The 20,288-nt window shown below is 43.6% G+C and overlaps 1 protein-coding gene across 1 annotated transcript in view; it reads right to left on the bottom strand.

Moving 5' to 3' along the window:
* Nucleotides 1-10,368: 10,368 nt before the first annotated feature.
* TRANK1 (tetratricopeptide repeat and ankyrin repeat containing 1) overlaps nucleotides 10,369-20,288 on the bottom strand; it is a 49,113-nt gene continuing 39,193 nt past the window's right edge. Inside the window, exons 22-26 of the mRNA XM_060280601.2 lie at nucleotides 16,878-19,918; nucleotides 16,003-16,104; nucleotides 12,661-12,830; nucleotides 12,109-12,598; nucleotides 10,369-10,827 (exon numbers count right to left, since the gene is read on the bottom strand). Coding sequence (XP_060136584.2) covers nucleotides 12,718-12,830; nucleotides 16,003-16,104; nucleotides 16,878-19,918 — 3,256 coding nt within the window. The 3' untranslated portion in view covers nucleotides 10,369-10,827; nucleotides 12,109-12,598; nucleotides 12,661-12,717. The remainder of the gene's footprint in view (nucleotides 10,828-12,108; nucleotides 12,599-12,660; nucleotides 12,831-16,002; nucleotides 16,105-16,877; nucleotides 19,919-20,288) is intronic.

The raw sequence follows: 20,288 nt of genomic DNA, 5'->3' as shown, positions 1-20,288 counted from the left end.
ACACAAAACTGGATTTTTAGGAGCCATGCAGCTGTCCCATTGATGTTGAAACAATAAAATGTATTTGTAGGGCTTGCAGACTGCATACAGGTGAGGCTATGTACACATTTAATTGCTGCATATCTGTTTACTTACTGCTCTGAGGTAGATGATCAAACATCTCATGGGAGATATTGTTTTTCAGAGTTATTGATGCCCTTGAAAATACTATTAGCCTGCAAACATCACGAAATGCTATTACAGCACAAACTCTTATGCAGCGTATTTAAAATGAACAGGATTCAATTGGTTTAATCACACACACAAAAATGAAATGCATGCTTCTCCTTGGCATTCAATCTGCTAGACCAATTCTCGTTTTGTCTCACTTACCTTCAGTAAAACTGAGAATTAACAGACTCAGTATTTTATTTGCTTGGGGCGATCGCTGCCAGCTAAATCAAGTTGAAAGTAAGAAACAGGGCTCCATAATAATAATGCTCAATGTGACTTTCGTTTCAGGGCAGCTAATGATAGCTAAGAGACTGAGCTATGAACCACAAAGTATCTAGTGCTTTCCACAGTAAGGCATTTTTTAATTGTCTAGGCCAGGCATAGGCAAACTCAGCCCTCCAGATGTTTTGGGACTACAATTCCCATCATCCCTGACCACTGGTCCTGTTAACCAGGGATGATGGGAGTTGTAGTCCCTAAACATCTGGAGGGCCGAGTTTGCCTATGCCTGGCCTAGGCACTGTTCTCCTGCAATTTGCTGAAAGTGGAATTAACTCGGTGATATATTCTCCAGAAACTTCCCAGAAACCAGACCCTTCAAAAGAAAGAACAGGGAGCACTGGAAGGCAAGAGGTTGTCTGTCTGGGTTCTCTGAGTGCAGGAATTATGTACACTCTGAAGAAGCGTGTGAAACCAACCCCTTCATATCTGACCTCAGCCAGCCGTTCATTCGCTAGGTGCCCTTTGATCAGGAATCTGTGGCCCTTAATGTTGTTGTAGTTTAGTTCCTAACAGCAAAAGCCAGTGTGACCAATACTTGGGGAGAATGGGCAATGCTATCCACCAGCTACTGTAGCAGGGGTGAATTTTAGTAACCTCTCATAACATGACACCCAGTGCAAGGCCAAAATTTGGTACCCCCCCCCAAAAAAAAATAATCTTCTCAATTGTGGATCTTATCAATTTTGCCCCCCCCCCCCGGGCTCGGCTCCTTGTGCGTGGGAACTGCCAAAACCACCCTAGATCTGGTGCTGTCCATAGGCCTCCCAGGTATCAAATGCCTGCCTTAGGGAAACCATTCTCTTTGGGTAACCATTCCTTACCCAAAACATGGGAATAAAACAGGCCAACCTTAAAAGGTCACTTTTACAAATGACTGAAATCATACCTTGCAAGTACTTTACGGTTTTAAAGCATTTCACATGTACAACCTATTTCAAATGCAAAGGATCGTTAATAGGAATAGGCAAAATTCCCAGCCTAGGTGGGTTCAAGCTAGGTACCTGTCCCAGGTATTTAGCACAGGCGTCCAGTTCTGGTAGGTGGATGGGGGAGAAGAACGATCTCATGCCATGAGAAATTAGGAAAACAACTTAATTAATCCATCATTGCCTCAGGTTTGCCTTTGCAGGAGGTAGTTAGGTCCTAAGGTAATCTCACCTGCAGGAGGGCAAAAAAGAAACTCGGGAAATGCCTCTTTGGGGAAGAAGACTGTAGAAGAAATTTATTTATCCTCTCACAGGCAAAGTCCCTAGGCTGGATTCTCACCTGCCTGATTCCTGGCTTGGTTTGTGCTGACACAGATGTCAGCAAAATAACTTTGAGATGCCTGCCCACAAACAAGCAGCTGGGAGAAAAGGCAAGCAAGCAAGCAAGATGTTATGTGCAGGTGATGGGTACAAAAAAAAAAAAAGGTTACATAAGGAACTCCGCCCTGGCCCCTCGAGACACCAGCAGAGAAAAGGGACTGCGCAAAACCTCTGTCTAGAGAAATAAATCCATGGGCAAGTTTGTACTCTTGAACAAGGCACAAATTTGTGTGCATATAGTAAACACCTAAAGAAACAGGAAATGGCATTAAACAATGACAGGTAATAGAAAACACTGAAGATTGTGCCACCTCTTTATACAATTAGCAGCCTTCTCAGGTCTCTCTCGGCCTCAGGCACATAAACTGAGAACATGTGGGTTGTTGCTGCTTGAGTCCATTTCAATGCAGAACATTAGGATTCATGTCACCAGAGTGCGCAGGCCCCGCCACCGACTTTCTATAATAAATCTGTTTTATTATCTACAGAGAAGGGGGCCCTTGTTAGAAAAGAAGAAGAAGAACTGATATTGCCAACGCCCCCAAATAACTCTTTAGGGCTGTATTCGCTCATGTGCCTGGGGAAGAGGGAGAATAGAGAAAAGGTCAAAACAATGTTAATTTGCAGTGCGCATTATATAACAAAGAGCAATCTGTCTTATTATACAGAAAATTACACTGCATTGAAAAATATTGCCAGCATCATTCTGACATGGCAAACAAATCCAGAAATTTGGAGCATCGTGCAGTTTTTTTAACAAATCAATTTTGGGAGGGGGGGGGAAACGATCACAAAGTGCCACAAATTCTCCATTATTATGGTATTGCTCATCAGTCATATTGATATATGACTACATAGCCAAGGGCAGAGGACTCAAATTTGCTTTCAGGCTGTTTTACCATTAAGACCAAACTCGAAGTGTCATGGGAATTGCTTGACTGCAATAAACATGCAGTTTTTTTAAAAAAATGTAAAAAGGATGAGAGGAAGTTTGATCATAGAGAATGGAGATGAGGGCTTTAACTCTCTCAGTCCCTGAACCCCCCCCCCCAAAAAAAATCCTGACCCAAAAAAAAAAGTTTATCCCACTGCTTTATTTTCAAGAAAAATAGGTGCCGGAACTCACCATGAAGCTGTTACAATAAGTCAGTGGGCGACTCGGAGCAGTCCTGAACAGATGCCAGTTTGACACATGGACATCTTACTTGCCCCCAATGAACTGAATAGAATTGGAGAATTGCAGAGTTGGAAGGGACCCCAAGGGTCATCTAGTCCACCCCCCTGCAATGCAGGAATCTCAACTACAGTGTCCATGACAGATGACCACCCAGCCTCTGCTTAAAAACCTCCAAGGAGGGAGAGCCCACAACCTTCTGAGGTAAACCGTTTCAATGTCAAACAGCTCTTATTCTGAAGTGTGTGCATAAGAAGATTGCAGTCTGGCTGCATAGTTGCAAGCCTAAAACAACTACCCTTTTGGATGCAAGTTCTGTGGAAATGAACGAAGCTAACTTCAAAGTAAACATGGATAGGAAATGGGCTGCAATATGTTTAAAAAAAAAACCCAAAAGAAACACAGCCCATTATTAGATAAACTAACCAATAAACTGAAACTGACTCAGGGACAAATTGTTTAAACCAATTCATGAACCAATAACTTGTACATTGACCACCAATAATGAAACATGTGTTATAGATATTTTTCCACATTTATTATGCTATTTTTGTGATATACAAATGACATTGGGGGGGGGACTGGGACCATACACCATTTTTGCTAATTTCATTTACTATTTTGTTAAGAAAAAAATTGTTAAATGGTCTTTTTAAAGTTAATGAAGTGGGGCTGTGTAATATTTCTTGGTTGGAAATTTTCAAGAACTCAGCTAAAAGCCAGCCAGCAAACTACTGTACAGTACATAAATTCACCTTACATTTAATAGGTACCAATGGACACAGATCTTCCTTTAGACTGGTGGAGAGAAGGTGCAGGATGTTCTGAAAAGAACTCCACAAAACCAAAGTACCCAGTTTTAAGAGGTGTTTCCCCTTCCTTAAAACAAACAAACAAACAAACAAAACCTAAAGCACCACCACTACAAAATCAGTGTTTTGAGTGCTGTTGCCGAAAGAATTGCAGAAGGAAAGTTTATCTGAACAGACTCAGAAAACCCATTTCTAATCCCTCTCTGCTTATTAGGAAGAGCCCCCCCCTTCCCCCATGCCATGGAGAATTCGTCATTAGGCCAGGAGCCTGGGGACTCTTCCTTTACTACCATGGCAACTTATCTGCATCATCTACAATGCCCTGTGGATAGTCTTCCTCAAGTCCTAGTTTCAGCGAAAAACAGGGAGTCAAGATAACTCTAGTCATCTGTCTTTTGCATTAATACAAGTCTCATTCAGAGGGAGGGGAGGCTGAAGAGGATTAAAATCGACAACAAATTTGTCAAGAAGCATTATGTTTAGGGAAAAAAGAAGCCTTTTAGATAAGGCTCTGCAGGATTCCCTATACGCACAAGTACAACACAACTATAGATTTTTCTTTCTTCCTTTGAAAAAGGCTCATGAAAGGGTCTCCCTCTGCAAAGCTTTCAAACGAAACGGTGCTGGCTAGCTTGTTCAAACATCTCTGGCCGTTCGAAGTCACACAGAGAAATGGGCCCGTTTCTTAGCTACAGAACTGAAATGGTAGCTCCACAGGAAGGCCGTCAGAGATCATGAAGCACTTTCTTCCCTGCAGGTTTAAGAAGTCCGAATTTGGGTTTCTGTAGACATGTGGCGGTATTTGCAACTATTTTGCCTCACTCACTTCCCCCATTTTATTCAAGACCCATGAATTGGGGGCCTGTTTTGTCCACTAGCTTAAATGGAGGCAGAGAAGCTTTGTAGTAGTTAAAAGTGGATGGCAGACATTTTCTTCTCTGGTCATCCTATTAAGAATGTCACCTGACCTTAAAATGACATTTGTCACAGCTGATGGCCCACAACGGGCCATCTGCAAACTGGCAGTCCAGTCCAAAAGCAATCGATCCCTTTCCCAACAGCCCGCTGGGTGGAGAGAGGAAGAGAGGGAGCCAGGGGTGGCCCCCCACACTCTTGGCTTTGGCCTTGCCCACAGTCACCATGAGGCCCAAGGCAGATCACTCCTGAATGTATGTGGGCCTCTATTTTAAGAAAATGTTGCCCAGCCTTGAGCTAAGAGAGGCAGCTGCTTGAGGCTGTGCTTGCAGACCCTCCAAGTGTCCCTATTTTCCATGGGAAAGTTCCCGATTTACAGAAGCCATCCCAGTTTCTGATCTGACCCCAGAGTGTCCCGCTTTCCCTTAGGATGTTCCTATTTTCGTTGGAGAAATGTTGGAGGATATGGAGTTATGCGACCCCTGAGTCAAGGAGATAAGTAACTATACAACCTTTAGAAGACATCTGAAGGCAGCCCTGTAGTAGGAAACTTTTAAAAAATATGAATTTAATGTTATGCAGTAGGCTATTATGTGTTGGAAGCTACCCAGAGGTGCTGGGGCAACCCAGTCAGATGGGTGTGGTATAAATAATAAAATTGTTTTATTATGGTGGAATAAAGGTAAAGGTAAAGGGACCCCTGACCATTAGGTCCAGTCGTGACCGACTCTGGGGTTGCACGCTCATCTCGCGTTATTGGCTGAGGGAGCCGGCGTATAGCTTCCAGGTCATGTGGCCAGCATGACAAAGCCGCTTCTGGTGAAACCAGAGCAGCACACGGAAACGACGTTTACCTTCCTGCAGTAGCGGTTCCTATTTATCTACTTGCATTTTGATGTGCTTTCGAACTGCTAGGTTGGCAGGAGCTGGGACCAAGCAGCGGGAGCTCACCCCGTCACAGGGATTCGAACCGCCGACCTTCTGATCAGCAAGCCCTAGGCTCAGTGGTTTAACCCACAGCGGCAGGACATCCCTATTTTCATTGGCAAATGTTGGAGGGTAGGCAGCTGGACTGTGGCTTTGAGGTTCCGTCCTTGCTTTAAAAAGACCTAGATATCGTATACAATAGTCAGCAGGTAGCAAGGTACGTGTGTGGGGGACTACCCTGAGCCCCCTAACCTTGCCTGCTGCCCTCAGTCCTAGCAGCAAGATTCAAGAGCCAGTCCTGTCAGCTTCTATATGCTCAGTGGGACATGGGAGAGAGAAAGAGATTCCACCTTGTCCTTTGCCTTGCAGTCTATGATGGACCCTATTTGACTGTCAAGAGCCACTGTTTTCCACTAAGAATTCAAGGGAACATGACTGTTGAGATTGCCGATAAAGCCTGAGGCTTTCTTTGAACCACAGGACTGCTTTGACCAAAGCTATTGAAACTGAGGGCTTGCTGAAGGATCAAATGACACAAATACAGAGAGTTTATCATGCTTCTGGTTGACCACTTGCACAGGATATCGTGGCCCGTGGCCATCTTTCTTTCTTCAGGTAGGGTTCAAATGTGTACTTAACAGCATATTGAACAGCAAATGTGGGGATTTTCCCAGCATGGAGATGAATCACCAAGATGTGCTATCCTACGCATATTTAACACTGACCCGCTTCTGAGTGCAGACCCCTTTTTCATTTCGTGTGATAATATGGTTTATGCTCTACACAGGAAAGCCGCTCAATAAACTTCAGAGAAATGAGTCTTTTCTTCATTGTGCAGTTGGGTTTTTAAAATTCATCCTTTTGTGCTCCTAATTTGTCATAGGTGCACACACCCCCTTGCAGGAGCAGCAACAAAAGACCAGAATGATGACATAATAGATTCTGAACACCCTCCTCCATCCTCTAGCGAGAGAGGTTTGTTTTCTTCCTTAAGAATAAGCTGGTTGGTTAAAAATGAGACACGAGAGATGATACTGAGCTCTCCTCCACAACCACCCACACACATAGTTGGTTTTAATCACAGATGAATGTGCTTGCTGCAATGCTGCATGTTTGTGTAAGAAGAAATTGCTTCTTAGTAGCTGTAATAAAATAAGCCCTCACACCTTGTAAGGTGGGAAATAGGCTGCAAGGCAATGTATGTAATTCACGACTGCCCCAATGACACTGGAGTACTAAATCTGGACATTTGGAACGCCCAATCTGTAGAAGTTTTTATTTTAAAGGGAGGAGCCAGAGAGAAAATGCACTCCTTCCAGTGTTAAGTAGTGTTAGACAGGGCAGTGGGCTGTTGGTGAGGTCACTGAAATAAAAACTCTGTAATCAATTCCAGGTTTCTGATTTAAAATGCTTCATTAACTGATTCAGGAGAAATCAGCAGCTGTGCTGAAACAAAGGCAAACCATATTTGCTAACTAGTGCTTACACTTGATGTAGATCCTAAAACTATTTTCAAAAAACCTATGTATGAAAGCATAGTATCCTGTTGTGCACAAATGGCAGAGTTCTCCTTCTAGAAGGGAAACACTCAAAGAGCTTCATTAATGTGCGACTCCAAAATTCCAGATCCCCCAAACTGATGCCAAACTTTACTGCTGGTTTCATGCTGCGAACCCCACATTTTGTGCTGCCCCCCCCCACCGAGTAATTGAGACAGAAAATTGGGGTCACAAGTTAATGCCAAAAAAATCCAACCTTGTCCGATTGACTCTAAACAGGTGCCAAAGTTTTGAGCTCGTTTTGTGCTGCAAACCCAACGTTTTGTGCCACCCCAGAATCCAATCTTGTCTGATTGATTGCAAACTGCTGCCCAAGTGTTGTGCCAGTTTGGTGCCGTTTTGTTAATGAAGTCCAAGCAAAGCTTCTCCAGCCAAAGACAAAGACATGCCCATTCAAGGTTTTCCGCTTTTCATGCATACACACTGGTCGTGATACTGAACACGTTGAGAGCATTCACACATAATGTGTGCAGAAACTAGCATACAGCGCAAAGACAAAATTCACATTATTGCTCCACTCACTTTGGCCTCTGACCCCACCCACCACTGGCATGCGGGGCCCAGCAGGTTGCTTAGAAAAAAATGTGGCCCTCCAGTCCTGGCTTACCATGCCACCCAACCCTGGCTTGTGGTTTAGTTTTGGGCTTAGAGTTTCTGTTGGTCTGAAGGAGAAAGACCACAAGCCTGGGTTTGGATGGCATGCTGTAACGAAATAACCCTTGGATATACTGTATTTGGTCACAGCCTGGATGTATAAGGGTTAATGCATCTCCTACCCTGAGTTACGTCACATGCTTGTGGGGGCGGGGTTACGAACATTCTATGAGGAGAAAAAACGGCAGTTAGTGACAGTTGACAGTTGGGGAGAGAGAGGGAGATGAAGCAGGAGAGTGTGAGCGTGGGTGATGGTAGAATAGGTTTATAGAGTAGTGTTAGGTGAGGAATTAGTGAGGTTTGAAGTTATATGTTTAACAAGAACAGTTCCATTGAAACCACATGCTTGTACACATGAACCTTGAATGCAACCGTTAAGTTCATAAGACATTAAATGTTAAATTAAAGTTCCATCCGTACCATCGTCTGTGTGTTCTTTCCAGCAGAGGTATCTATTGCTCATCTGGTGGGGATACTCATTAAAAGGACAAAACCCCTTATCTAAGGCAGAAAGGATAGGTTGTTGTCCCTTGAGTGCACCGAGAGGAGGAGGAAAAGGGAGACTGGTTCAAGGGTGACACAAAGTTTCCTCAGGTGGGAGGAAAGCTTCGAGTGGGGGAAAAGCTCGAGTGAGGAGAACCCCTTACTGTTGTGTACATTAATAATAGTCTCGTATTTCCCCTCAGAGCTTAAAAGAAACCGTGCCACGTTTTGGGCTGGAAAAGCACTTTCATTTTACCTTTAAACTCCAAGCGTTGTGAGGGGGTTTATAAGGAGAATAACTGGGATAGTGGGAGGTGAACTTTACCTCAGGACATCCCCATTAAAGCCTTGCACAATCTGAGAAGTAGGTTGTACAATAAAGACGGAAAGTAGAGGACTTTCGTCACACATGCCAAGCCAAATCATGGCTTCACTCTTGAGCAACACAATAAAAGGAGTTACATGTAAACCAGCTCATTGTTGAGCTTCTGATGAGGTTATTCTGATGCTTCTGCTAAATGTGGAAGAGACTGCAGTAGCAAGTGCTGCTTTCCCCCCAGCCACGGCTGGCTTGCAGAATTCTGTACAGCCCTTCCAAACAGCCTTGCCAGTCATGCCATATTCATGGACTAATTCATGTGGCTGCTCTTAAAGGAAAAAGAAGTTTAAACTGCAGTTTCTGCTCAAAGCTGTAGCCAGGGGGCTGGTGGTTAATACTGCCATGCTTGTTTTATGTGATCTGCACTGGTTTCTGATTAGTTTCCAGGAGCTGGCTTTGACGTTTGAAGCACTTAAGTATTTTACTCATTTAAAACCCTTTATAATAAACCACCTTTCCAAATGATTCTCTGCCAAGGGCAGCTTTCTTATTAAAATTCTAAAACATATCATTTCTACCCCTCTCCCCCACACAAAAAAGCACATACCCATGTATCATAACGCAAAGCTGTTGAGGAAGAATAGGGTTATTTGCAGATGAAGTGATTGTTGTAAATTCCGTTCCTTTGGGTGACATTCCTGTACTACATTTTAAGAGAGTGCTGCTTAAAAAATTATTTGAAGCTGGCATTATTGCATGCACATCCTCAACCCCAGAGGCCCCCAAACTATGTTTTGGGTTCCTTAGATGGAAGGTGATTGTTGACAAGAGCTGCTCAGTGCGAAGAGTGCTCAAAGGAAGCTTGTACTGACCTCTACTGATTTATTGGAATAATTAAATTGGGGGAAATATTTTCCCCGTTGTAATTGATGTCAGGGATGGTCAGACTTCAAGCTTATTTTTTTTACTAGGACCCCTGGTATCCACCAACCTGAGCCAAGCCAAACATACCATTAGAATCAAATAATTCTAAGATTAGGAAACAGTATTTTTTTTATAAAAAAAATCTGAATTCAATCAAACTTACAGTACAGTGGTACCTCGGTTTATGAACACAATTGGTTCTGGAAGTCTGTTCATAAACTGAAGCGTTCATAAACTGAAGCGAACTTTCCCATTGAAAGTAATGGAAAGTGGATTAATCCGTTCCAGACGGGTCCGCGGAGTACTCAACCTGAAGCATACTTAACCCGAAGCATGGGTGTAATTGGTTCCGGAAGTCTGTTCATAAACTGAAGCGTTCATAAACTGAAGTGAACTTTCCCATTGAAAGTAATGGATAGTGGATTAATCCGTTCCAGATGGGTCCGCGGCGTTCGTAAACCAAAAATTCGTAAACTGAGGTGTTCATAAACCGAGGTTCCACTGTACTGTTTCCACACCAGCACCTGTTCTTTATGCCCCTGCCCCGCCACACTTTCTTCATTTCAGCAGAATAACTGGGAAGGGGGCGAAAAGCAATGCTGTTGTTTCCAAGTTGGGAGTCAGAAATCCTCATGATATACTTCAAGCCACCCACCCCTTTTCAACAGTACACATTCAATTCACACAAGCACTTTGGAAAAAAGCATGCAAGTATTCCTCTCTCGTGGGTCACGCCTCTCTAAAACTGATTTTACAACCTCTGTAGAAAAAAGGCACAAGTAAGTTATAAACACCAACATTTGTTTTGTTTTGTTTTGTTTTCTAAAATAGTACAATGCTGCATTTTATTTTTTTGAATTGCAAAAGTATAAAAAAACTCTTTAAAATTCATACAAACCATAATGAAACTCTAGAGAAAGATTATCTTTTCTGAAACATGTAGGAGAACAGTTGATATCAAAGTTAAGTTTGCAAGAAAAATGAGCACTCTCATTATTCCTTGCAGTTTCCAGGAGACGCCAGGAAAGGAAGAACAGGCTGAGCTTCACAAATTCGCAGCTGCTTCTCACTTGCATAAGGTATTTCTGAACATTCTGCAAAAGTTAAAATTCTATGAAACTAAAAAAAAAACACGAAAAAAACCTCTCTTGTTGTTGAGGATGTTCCTAGCCCAGCTTGTAGGCACATATTTAAAAATGGAAGGTAAAGAAGATGAGAAAGGAAGGGGGGAAATTGTTCTCTCTCCCTCCACTCCTAACTGCTTATGCATTGGCTTTGTTTTTTTTTTTTACAATCTATTTTTATTAATTTTCCAATTAAAATACAACTATATCACATCCATTATTCCAAATTATACAAATCCATATCAATTAAGCCGAATATTATACCAAATCATATACAATTTTGGAGTTCCCATGCTTCAAAAAATTGGGGTTTTCTCGCAACTGCTTACTGCCGTCTTTATTCTAAAGTCCAAATAGTCACTCATAATCCATGATAATCCCGATCTTCCCCTGCAGTCACTAAAATATTTTCTTCTTTCATCCATTCATCCGATTTTTCCACCGCTGCTGAAATAAGCATCAAATGAGATTTCCCATATATTCATTCTCCTGTGTGAGTTTTAATCAGTCCGGCCTCCCCCTAAATCCCCATAAATCCTCTTTGTCTGGAGTGCTTTCTTCTTGCGTAGGTCTTTCAACACAAAACAGCGCCATCTTGAAAAGCTCAGATCACTTTCGTTTTCTTCTCGACGTTTTTTTTGCAGACGATCATAGTAAAATTTACAGCTTTCCGGGCATAGGCACAGCTGTCACATTATGTAGAAACTCTGAACAGATTTATAGCTCTCCTTGCCCTATAGCTGAACTTAACTTCAGATCGCTGTTCAAATTCCAAGTGCGTCACACCTCATAAATCCAAACGCTTCCAGCCGCACTCCGATTGTCCAGTTGGAGGGGGGGCCCTCTCTTCAACAGTTTTACAGCTTCTAACCATATCATATCAATAGTTTTATAGAGTCTAACTCACACAGTTAAGTTCCATTTCTCATTTGTTCCAAACAAACAGGACATCACGTCCGGGAAGGTATAAAATAACTCGTAGAGTGTATGAAAGAATAAAGAAGACTCACTTCCCTTCTCGTGGCGTCCCAATCAATCTTTCTTGCCAATGATATACTCCCTCACTCCTCACGCTCAGCAGCGAAAATTCCTTGGCAATAAACAGAGCTTCTGCCCTTCCCTTTTGAAGCACGTCCATGAATTTAAGCCCAATTATCTTCTTTGATCATGGAGATCCCGCTACGCAGGTCGGTGTCCGGGGAGCTCCGCTCCTCCATAAGTGCTTTCAGCCCTGGCCCCCCCGCCCCTTGAACAGTCGGGGTGGGTTTAGGGGCATCTGCGGGCCTGCGGCCCCTCTCCGTAACCCCCGGAGAGGTGGGGAGGTTGCCATTTACTCCCCTAGCAACCGCCAAATTCCTTATGAAGGTCGGAAAGATGGAAAAAGGGTCAGCCATTCCTGCGACCGGAACCGGAACTCGCTTATGCATTGGCTTTGAAAGGTAGAACGACACATCTAACAATGGCAGGAGCTTTCAAAAGCTGGACTTTTGCCAAGCAACTGCAAAGCAGCAGAGGGAAGGTGCAATTTTAAATCGGGGAACAGGAAATAGGAAGACATGTTTTCCCCTTAATGCAACCAATATCCATCTAGGACACTGGTGGTGGTAGGGAAGAGTTACAGCGGAAAGTAGGAGATGAGCCAAAAAAACCTAAGCATCTACCCCTCCTACCACTTCTGAGTTGAATTGTGTCCTCTCCCAACCACTTTATGTACCAGCAGGGACATGGGACTCCCTGCCAGATATGTTGCTCCAGATTCTTTCCTGGTTGTGGAATTGACTCTATTCTACTTTAAGCTTCTTCGAGTACTTAAAAAAAAACACCCAACCCTAAATGACTATAAGCCGACTGCTAACCTTCTATCCAAGTTACTATAAGGGGGGAACCTTTGTTGGCAGGTTTCACCTTCCAATTTAATTTGTGTTTTTACATTTCAATACTCAAGTTATAAAATGTAAACAAAATACAACTCGAATCAAGGGAGGAATAAACCTCAGCTTAAAAATAATAATTATTATTATTAATTATTTTCTGCTTCTCTTCATCATCTTTCTTGAGGGCTTCTTGGGGTGCAGCTCTTCAAAAGTGTCCTCTTCGCATTTCACTTCACTGTCCAAGTCTTTGTCATGGTCAAACTCTAAAAAGAGGAGAGAGGAAGAATTGTTCAATTTTAAAGACAAAACAATGTGTCAAGGAATACTTACTAAGCTGCATGGGGGGGGGGTTTGTGGAGTCCCACAGAGCCTCTCTTCTTAACAGAGGGAAGGTGTTGTGAGCCGGAACCAATTCCCGCGCCCACAGGGGGGCGTAATCAAGCCCCCTGCACCTTTGAGCCTTGTGCCCACGTCACGCCCCCCCATCCGGCCAATCCGGCTGGGTGTGGGGTGTGGTTTTGCCATTTAAAACAGACACGAGCTCACAGGCTCCTCCTTCTTGTTCCTGGCTTCCTTGTATCACCCGCCTCCCTCCCTCTAGGTTTTGCTCCTGACCTTGCTATGGACTTTGGTTAGTCGCCTTGGTTGTCCAAGGTAGGAATTTTTTCCCACTTGGCAGATTGGCACAAGCCACTTGGTTTTTCGCCTACCTTGTAGCAAATCGTCACAACTTTGTGAGGTTTGTCCGTTAGGCACTGGAAAATGTGTTGTGTGTTGGAGGGGAGGTTGTGGCCATCACCTACCACTCCCCTTGACTTGTATTCCATTAAAGGAATCCGGCAGTCGTGGTTCCTGTCCGATGCCCAGGTGTGGCTAGGGCCATGGCACGACACACACACCCTGACTCTAGGGGAAAGCTGCCAGTTGATTTGCATCAACAAGCCCCCCCTTTTTTTTACAGGTTGTTAACCCTTTCATGACTCCCGGCAGAGCGGGCAGGAGTCAAATATAGTCTGTTTGATCCAGTGCCTAAGCCAATACCACTCACATTCTGTAACCAATAAAGTTGTGCCCTATTTTAGCCCATTAACCTAAATACTTGTGTCCATGTGTCTTATTTTATCTCCAAGCAGGGGTGGGGGCTCAACTCACAACCTTGTTGTTCACATTGTCATTGGCAAGTACACCAGAATGGCTGAAATTTCTATTGTATCCAAAACCTTTTTCAACATATGTAAGCCTTAAGCCATCAAAAGGAGGTAAAACTTGCACTCATTAGGTGTCACTTATGACATCTCCCTTTGCACGTGCCTTTGCACTTGTGAAAAAAAGCTGCTAGAACTTTATGGGGTTGCTTTTTTCCCTTCTTCACTAATGAAGCTGCTGGATCTCAACCTGTTTCTTCTCTGGTCGCTTAGCCCCCATTCCATGAGCTGCTCTGTGACAACGCATGAAAGATATACTTTCCCATTACTGTATCACCTAACGAGAAGAGCCAGTGAGCCTCTGTCAGAAAATAAAAGTGAGGATCCTAATCTCCTTTCTCAGCAAGTTCATCTTGACCCTGATTCAGAAAACACACAATTTGGGGTGGGTTGGCGGAAGGGTTGTGTGTGAAAATAATCCAACTTCAATAGGACACTTGAAGTTGATGCTTCTGTTTCAATGCCTTACTGCAGTGGTTTTCAACCAGTGTGGTGTGGCACCCTGGGTTGCCATGCTCAGGGGTACCACGGGCACCACTGGCCTTCGTCCCTCTTTCCTGCCCTCCCTCTTGATGCTCTCTTGCGTCTCTGCCTCCCAAAGGCTTGTATAGCTGTTTGTATAGCTATGTACAAAGTTTGTATAGCTGGCTACAAGCTCTGTAGGTGAATGGTGCCTCTGGAGCTGGCTAGGGGGTGCTGGTTGCCAGGAGCTGAGGTGGCCAAGGAGTAAGCAAGCAAGTGGGTGAGGGAGGGAGTCCAGCCTGCCAGCCCTTGGGGGCAGTGTGAGGAGGCACCTATCCTTGGGGCAAAGGTGGCAGCTCAGAGACCAGGGGTGGCGGTAGCAGCTGCCCAGAGGACTCGCAAGGAGAGGAAAGGAGGCTGAGAGAACATTCCCCAAGGGAGGGTGTTCAAAAAGGGTGACAGCCTGCCAGCTCAGCAGGCAAGGGGTGACTTAACAGGGGTCCTGAGCCCCACAGGGGTACCGCAGGAAGAATATAGTTGTTCAAGGGAGCTGTAGACTCAAAAATGTTGAAAACCTCTGCCATACTGAATGGCCCATGTGTCAATTCTAATTGCCAAAAGGAGGAGAAAGAAAATTTTACAACCACAAGATCAGATTATTATAAAGCGTGCTTTCTTTGTTGCATATTTTTGTTCCTGTAAACTGCCTTGTGTACACTAATATAGAAAGGGGGTATACAAATTAAAAGTGCAATGAAATGAACAGATGTAGTGATGGCCACCAACTTTGTTCAAGGGTGGATTAGACGAATTCATGGAGTTTAAAGCTATCAGTGGCCACTAGTCATGATAGCTTTATATAACCTCCAAGGGGAAAAAACAGCTGGAGAAAGGCGGCTGGTGCATTCATGTCCTAGTTGTGGGCTTCACATGGGCATCTGTTTGGCCACTGTGAGAACAAGATGTTGGGACTAGATGGGCCTTTGGTCTGACCCACTAAAGCTCTTCCTGCATCCTTAAAAAAAAGCAAGAAATTGATGAACTATTTCTCTTAGGCAACAGGGCCTCAGGTTCCCCCCAGGTAACAATCCAAAGCTATTTGCATCGAGTCTGAAGCTTGGCTCGCTCCCACATGGCCAACATAAGAAAAGGGGAGTGAGGATGATTGAAAAAAGCAAAAACAACACAAAGCAAGATCACCACGTGAGGGATCTGCTCCTGACAAGACACAAAATACAGGACGATACAGTGTTTATCTGGATAATGAATGGCAAGGGACAACTCCTGTAACTTAAACGGCTATGCATCTATTGAAATTCCTTTTTTTCCATGGCTATGGAAAGAACACAACTGTGCTCACTTTGGCAACTGGTCTTCAATTAAGACTGTATAGATCCGTTACACATGTAATGTGAAATGGCCCATGGGTTTGTGTTAAATAATTCCCTTTTCTTTGCTAGGAAGGCTTGCATCCCAGTTTCCCCCACTTTTTATGTGCAAGGTCTGCCATGCCATAGGACACATGTCCCTTCAGCAGTTGAGCAAGAAAGGAAGAATTTAGTCAAGGAAAGCTCCTGACCTAGCAATAAGCTTGCATAAATACTGAATCCACTATCTCAAATTACAAGTTCCATGCTAAGTAACTGAATGGGCTGCCAGCATGGTGTATCACTATTCTTACAAGCTCATCTCTAAACAATACAAGGTTCAGTTTTAACAGATGTAACATTATATAGTGAGCTGCATGTATTTAAAATTTAACACATACCTTCCTCCTTGAGTAGGCGGGACTCTGTTTCCTTCAGCCAATTAGAAGCTTTGTCTAAATTAGAATTCAAATTGCTAGCCAACTTGGACATGGTTTCTTCAGCTAACACATAAAACAGAAAGATGTAACCAATTAGGACCATGGGTGTAATGGGAAGGGGTAACACCCCATTTAACACTTATTATAGGAATGTAGGAAGGGACCCAGGTGGCGCTGTGGGTTAAACCACAGAGTCTAAGGCTTGCTGATCAGAAGGTCAGCGGTTCGAATCCCTGCAACGGGGTGATCTCCCGTTGCTCGGTCCCAGCTCCTGTCCACCTAGCAGTTCGAAAGCACATCAAAAAGTGCAAGTAGATAAATAGGGACCGCTCCAGCAGGAAGGTAAACGGCGTTTCCATGCGCTGCTCTGGTTTCGCCAGAAGCAGCCTTGTCATGCTGGCCACATGACCCGGAAGCTGTCTGCGGACAAACGCCGGCTCCCTTGGCCTATAGAGCGAGATGAGCGCCGCAACCCCAGAGTCAGACACGACTGGACCTGATGGTCAGGGGCCCCTTTACCTTTATAGGAATGTAGAAACAATGGACGTTTGGGATGGGGTGGGCAGGAAATCACTACTTGCGTTTGAAAGGGCAAGCCATTATTTAACTGTATATGTGCATGATGGCTAGTTACTTATGAAGTGCTAGGCATTAGATCTAACACTTCATTACTGGAGTGGACTGTTGCTGTTGAAAAATCACATCTGCATAGTGTGGGTTCTGCCAGAATTCACTAAATATTTTTTATGAATGACATTTCAGTATCATTCCCTGCAAAGGAAAACATTCCCTGACTGCTGCAATGATAAGACGTTGAAACAACTGAGATGCCTTACCATCAGCCCATGCCTTTCTCCTATAGATGTCCTCCACCATATCAGAAATCTTCTTAATAGCCGCTTGGATTCTATTTTGCATGAGATTAGATTGCTCATTGGATGCAAAGTGGCCTTTGATGCACGTGTTATCGGCAATACTTTCCATCACATCCACCCCCTTTCGGATTAATGGCTCCACCTTAATTCTGAAAAACTCAAAATACCTCTGGTAAGAGGCAAAATTATTTCCATGTTCGTCCAGGATGATGTGATTTTCAAAAGTTTCACCAGCAGCAAAAATTTCATTTCTGTCCATGTTCTCTTCCCAGTCTGCCTCAGTTGGCGTTGTCACTTCTGTGGGTTCTTTTTCAGAAGGTTCTGTCTGAGCAGCAAAGTTTGTAGGCCTTTGGATAAATTTGACTCCACAAAGGTCACACTGTGTTGGGTCAATGTCTGCTTTTTTGAAGACTCCCGATGTCATATCCGGGGATTCTTGCTTTGAAGAGGAAATCCTTTTCCATCTAATGCAACAGTAGACAAACAAGAAAAGGCCCCGCAGCTTCCGCTTGGCAGAAGCTTTTTGCTGTTGCTTCTGCTGCCTTATCAATGCTATATTGGCTAATGGGTCTTCTCTCTCTTCAATGTACATGTCCTTTTCAAGATCTATTTCTGCCTCTTCGAAATTCCTTGCCTGGCTCAGATATGCAAATCTGTCCAAGTCAGCAACCTTAAAATAGATACCTCTGACAGGTTTGTTGTTCTCATACTTAGTAATCCTTGTTCCTTTAGGGTCCCACCTCCAACAACAGTCCGCTAAAAACTCTGCATCTCGACAAAACAGCAGCTCCTTGAGGCCATCGACTACTTCTTTAACACTGGAATTCTCACTCATCAGATCCACAATCTTAATCAATCTTTCAGGCACCTTAGAAGGGTAGTCCCTTTTCAGTTCTGCAAGGTTTTCTCGGAGGGTGGGGAAATGTTTGGCTAAAAGATCTTTATATTTCCAACCAAGCACTTGATCAGCATTCACCCACATCACTAAGCAAAGCACCACAGTGCGCTCAGCTTCCCCAGACATGATGAAGCCAAGGTCACCAAAAGCATCAAAGAGTACATTGAAGTTTTCATACCCACACAGAACATTGGCTAAATATCTCAGGTGAAGCTTAAATTCATTTATGGCTTGCTTTGTGTCCTGTGGCTTATACTCTTGTATGACAGAAAAGGTGAAGGCGTCTTTATATCGGTCCCCTCTTGCGAATAAATAGTCCCAATAATGGAAGAGGGCAATATAACTCTTGGGAAGGCAGAGAGTCATGGTTTTGCAGAGGTGCATGAGGACAGCACAACACAGGATGAACTGAAATTCCAGCAAAGCCACAGTGTTCCCTATGCTTGGAATTAAAGGGTCAACACATTTCTTCACCAAGACATTCATGAAACGATAAAAAAACCACCTGCACTGCTCAAGGTTTCTGTGAATGTAAAGCGAGTCCATGGATTCCTGCAAGAGTCTGATGAAACACAAGTATGTGCTTTCAGCATTCCCTGCATATTTATCAGGCAGCAGCATTCCATATCTGCCCTCTATGCCTTTGGATCTCCCTCTCCCCCTTTCATCCGCCATCTTCAGTTCTCTATTATAGTCATCTTCTTCTTTGGAAAGGAGTCTCTCAAACTCTTCAGGGTAAGTGGAAGTAAAGGCAAAGACCTCCATCATTCTCAGCCACAGATCCGTCGATTCTCTCCTGTTCTGGGCCGTCTCGTTTCTAAATTCATACCGGATGCATTCTCTCAGAACCATCCTGCAAGGATTAGAATTTTTATGACTGAAGTGATAATGGCTCAGGATCTGTTTGCATGCCACTGGATTGTCAGATACCATCCTCAGGTGGAAATGCTTGGGAAATATTGCATTGATAAGAGATTTGCACAGTGCATACTTATCAGCGGTCAATAGCTCATCAATGGCATTGGGTTCATGAAGCAAATCTTTTGGGAACACTTGCTTGGCTTCTAACAGTAGCCCATTTATTGCAGCCAGGTGCATTTTACATTGAAATATAGATTTTATCTCGTGGCGTAACAGAGCGCTATGGAAGTCCTCACAGGTTTTGTCCTCACAATTCAAGCCTGCAATAAACTTTGTGCAAATATTTGGGAAGCTCAGACCATGTAAATGGTGAATAATGGCAGTAAGCCTATTCAACAAATGTTTATTCAGTGCAGATTTCACCTCTTCCAGGCTTACACTGAGCTGATCGCTTGTTCTCTTTTCTCTCTGGTTGTAACTCTCGGAGAAATGTTCTAGAATACAGCCGGCTTCGTTCTGGGAGACCTGACAATTTTTCCCGTCTATCAGCACAATTCCAAAGTATTCAAAACACGACTTCACCATTTCCTTCTCGGCATTGGTGCCTGCTTTTTTGAAAGCTTTGACCAGATTTAGAAGGGCTTCGATTCCATAGGATGTTAATTGCAAGATGGCCTCACTCTTGACATCACAGCTTGTTGCTCCAAACAGAGCTTCCACAGCGCCCGCACTGTGATTCACACGCAAAAACATTCCAAAGGCCTTCTCCAATGTATAGAAGTCTTTCTCTAAAAGTCCTATCAAGTAGGTAGTCTCTGCACTACCAGACTTTTGGTCTGTTCGCTGAAACAGATCCAAGGCTTCGCTCAAGATGACTCTTACATTCTCCACCTTACAAATGCCTGCTACACTAAGGCGAGCCGCAGCAAGCAGACACGATGCTCGGAACTCTTTTTGGTTAGTGAGCTTGGCTGCTTCCAGTACAAAGCCATGCTGCATCATCAACTTTGCAGCTTCTTCATCTTTGCCTTCCCTCTTCAACAGCTCAGCAGCTTCAGCAAAGCATTTGTGCGTTTTCAAAAACACAAGCTGGTCTTCAGTGTCAAGGTGAGACAGCACCTCCTTCATTTCACTCATCTTGTTTGTGCGCAGGTACTTGGCAGCAGCTTCCAAATAAAACTGGTTTGCTGTGTATGAAAGTTTGGAAATTGGCAGTCCTTCTTTTCTCATCATCTTTTGATATCTGAAACAGACATATGTAAGTAAATTTCAACAGAGAATTGGAAGTAGATGCACAACTTAACATCCAATGAGATGTTACCTAACCCTGCTACAAGTTGTTCTGGAGACTCAGAGCTTAATATGAAGTTGAGCAAGGTCTGAGCTAGCTGACAATATTTCCAATTTCCCTTTCTCCATATTACTGGTGTTTGGTTTCATTATTGGTGTATATTTTATATTATGGTTTATAGTCTGGCAAACGGTAATGAAATTGTCATGGCATTTGGCTAAAACAATCAACTCATTGGTTGAGTGACTGAATGATTTTCAAAGCGGATTTAAAAACAAAAAAAGTACTGGGCATTGTTTCTCTTTTTTTAAAAAAATCAGCA

Source organism: Zootoca vivipara, chromosome 11 (genome assembly GCF_965207765.1).
Source record: "Zootoca vivipara chromosome 11, rZooViv2.hap1.1, whole genome shotgun sequence".
NCBI lineage: Eukaryota > Metazoa > Chordata > Lepidosauria > Squamata > Lacertidae > Zootoca > Zootoca vivipara.
Note: the sequence above shows the minus strand (reverse complement) of the source record. Positions and strands in the feature narration are given on the sequence as shown.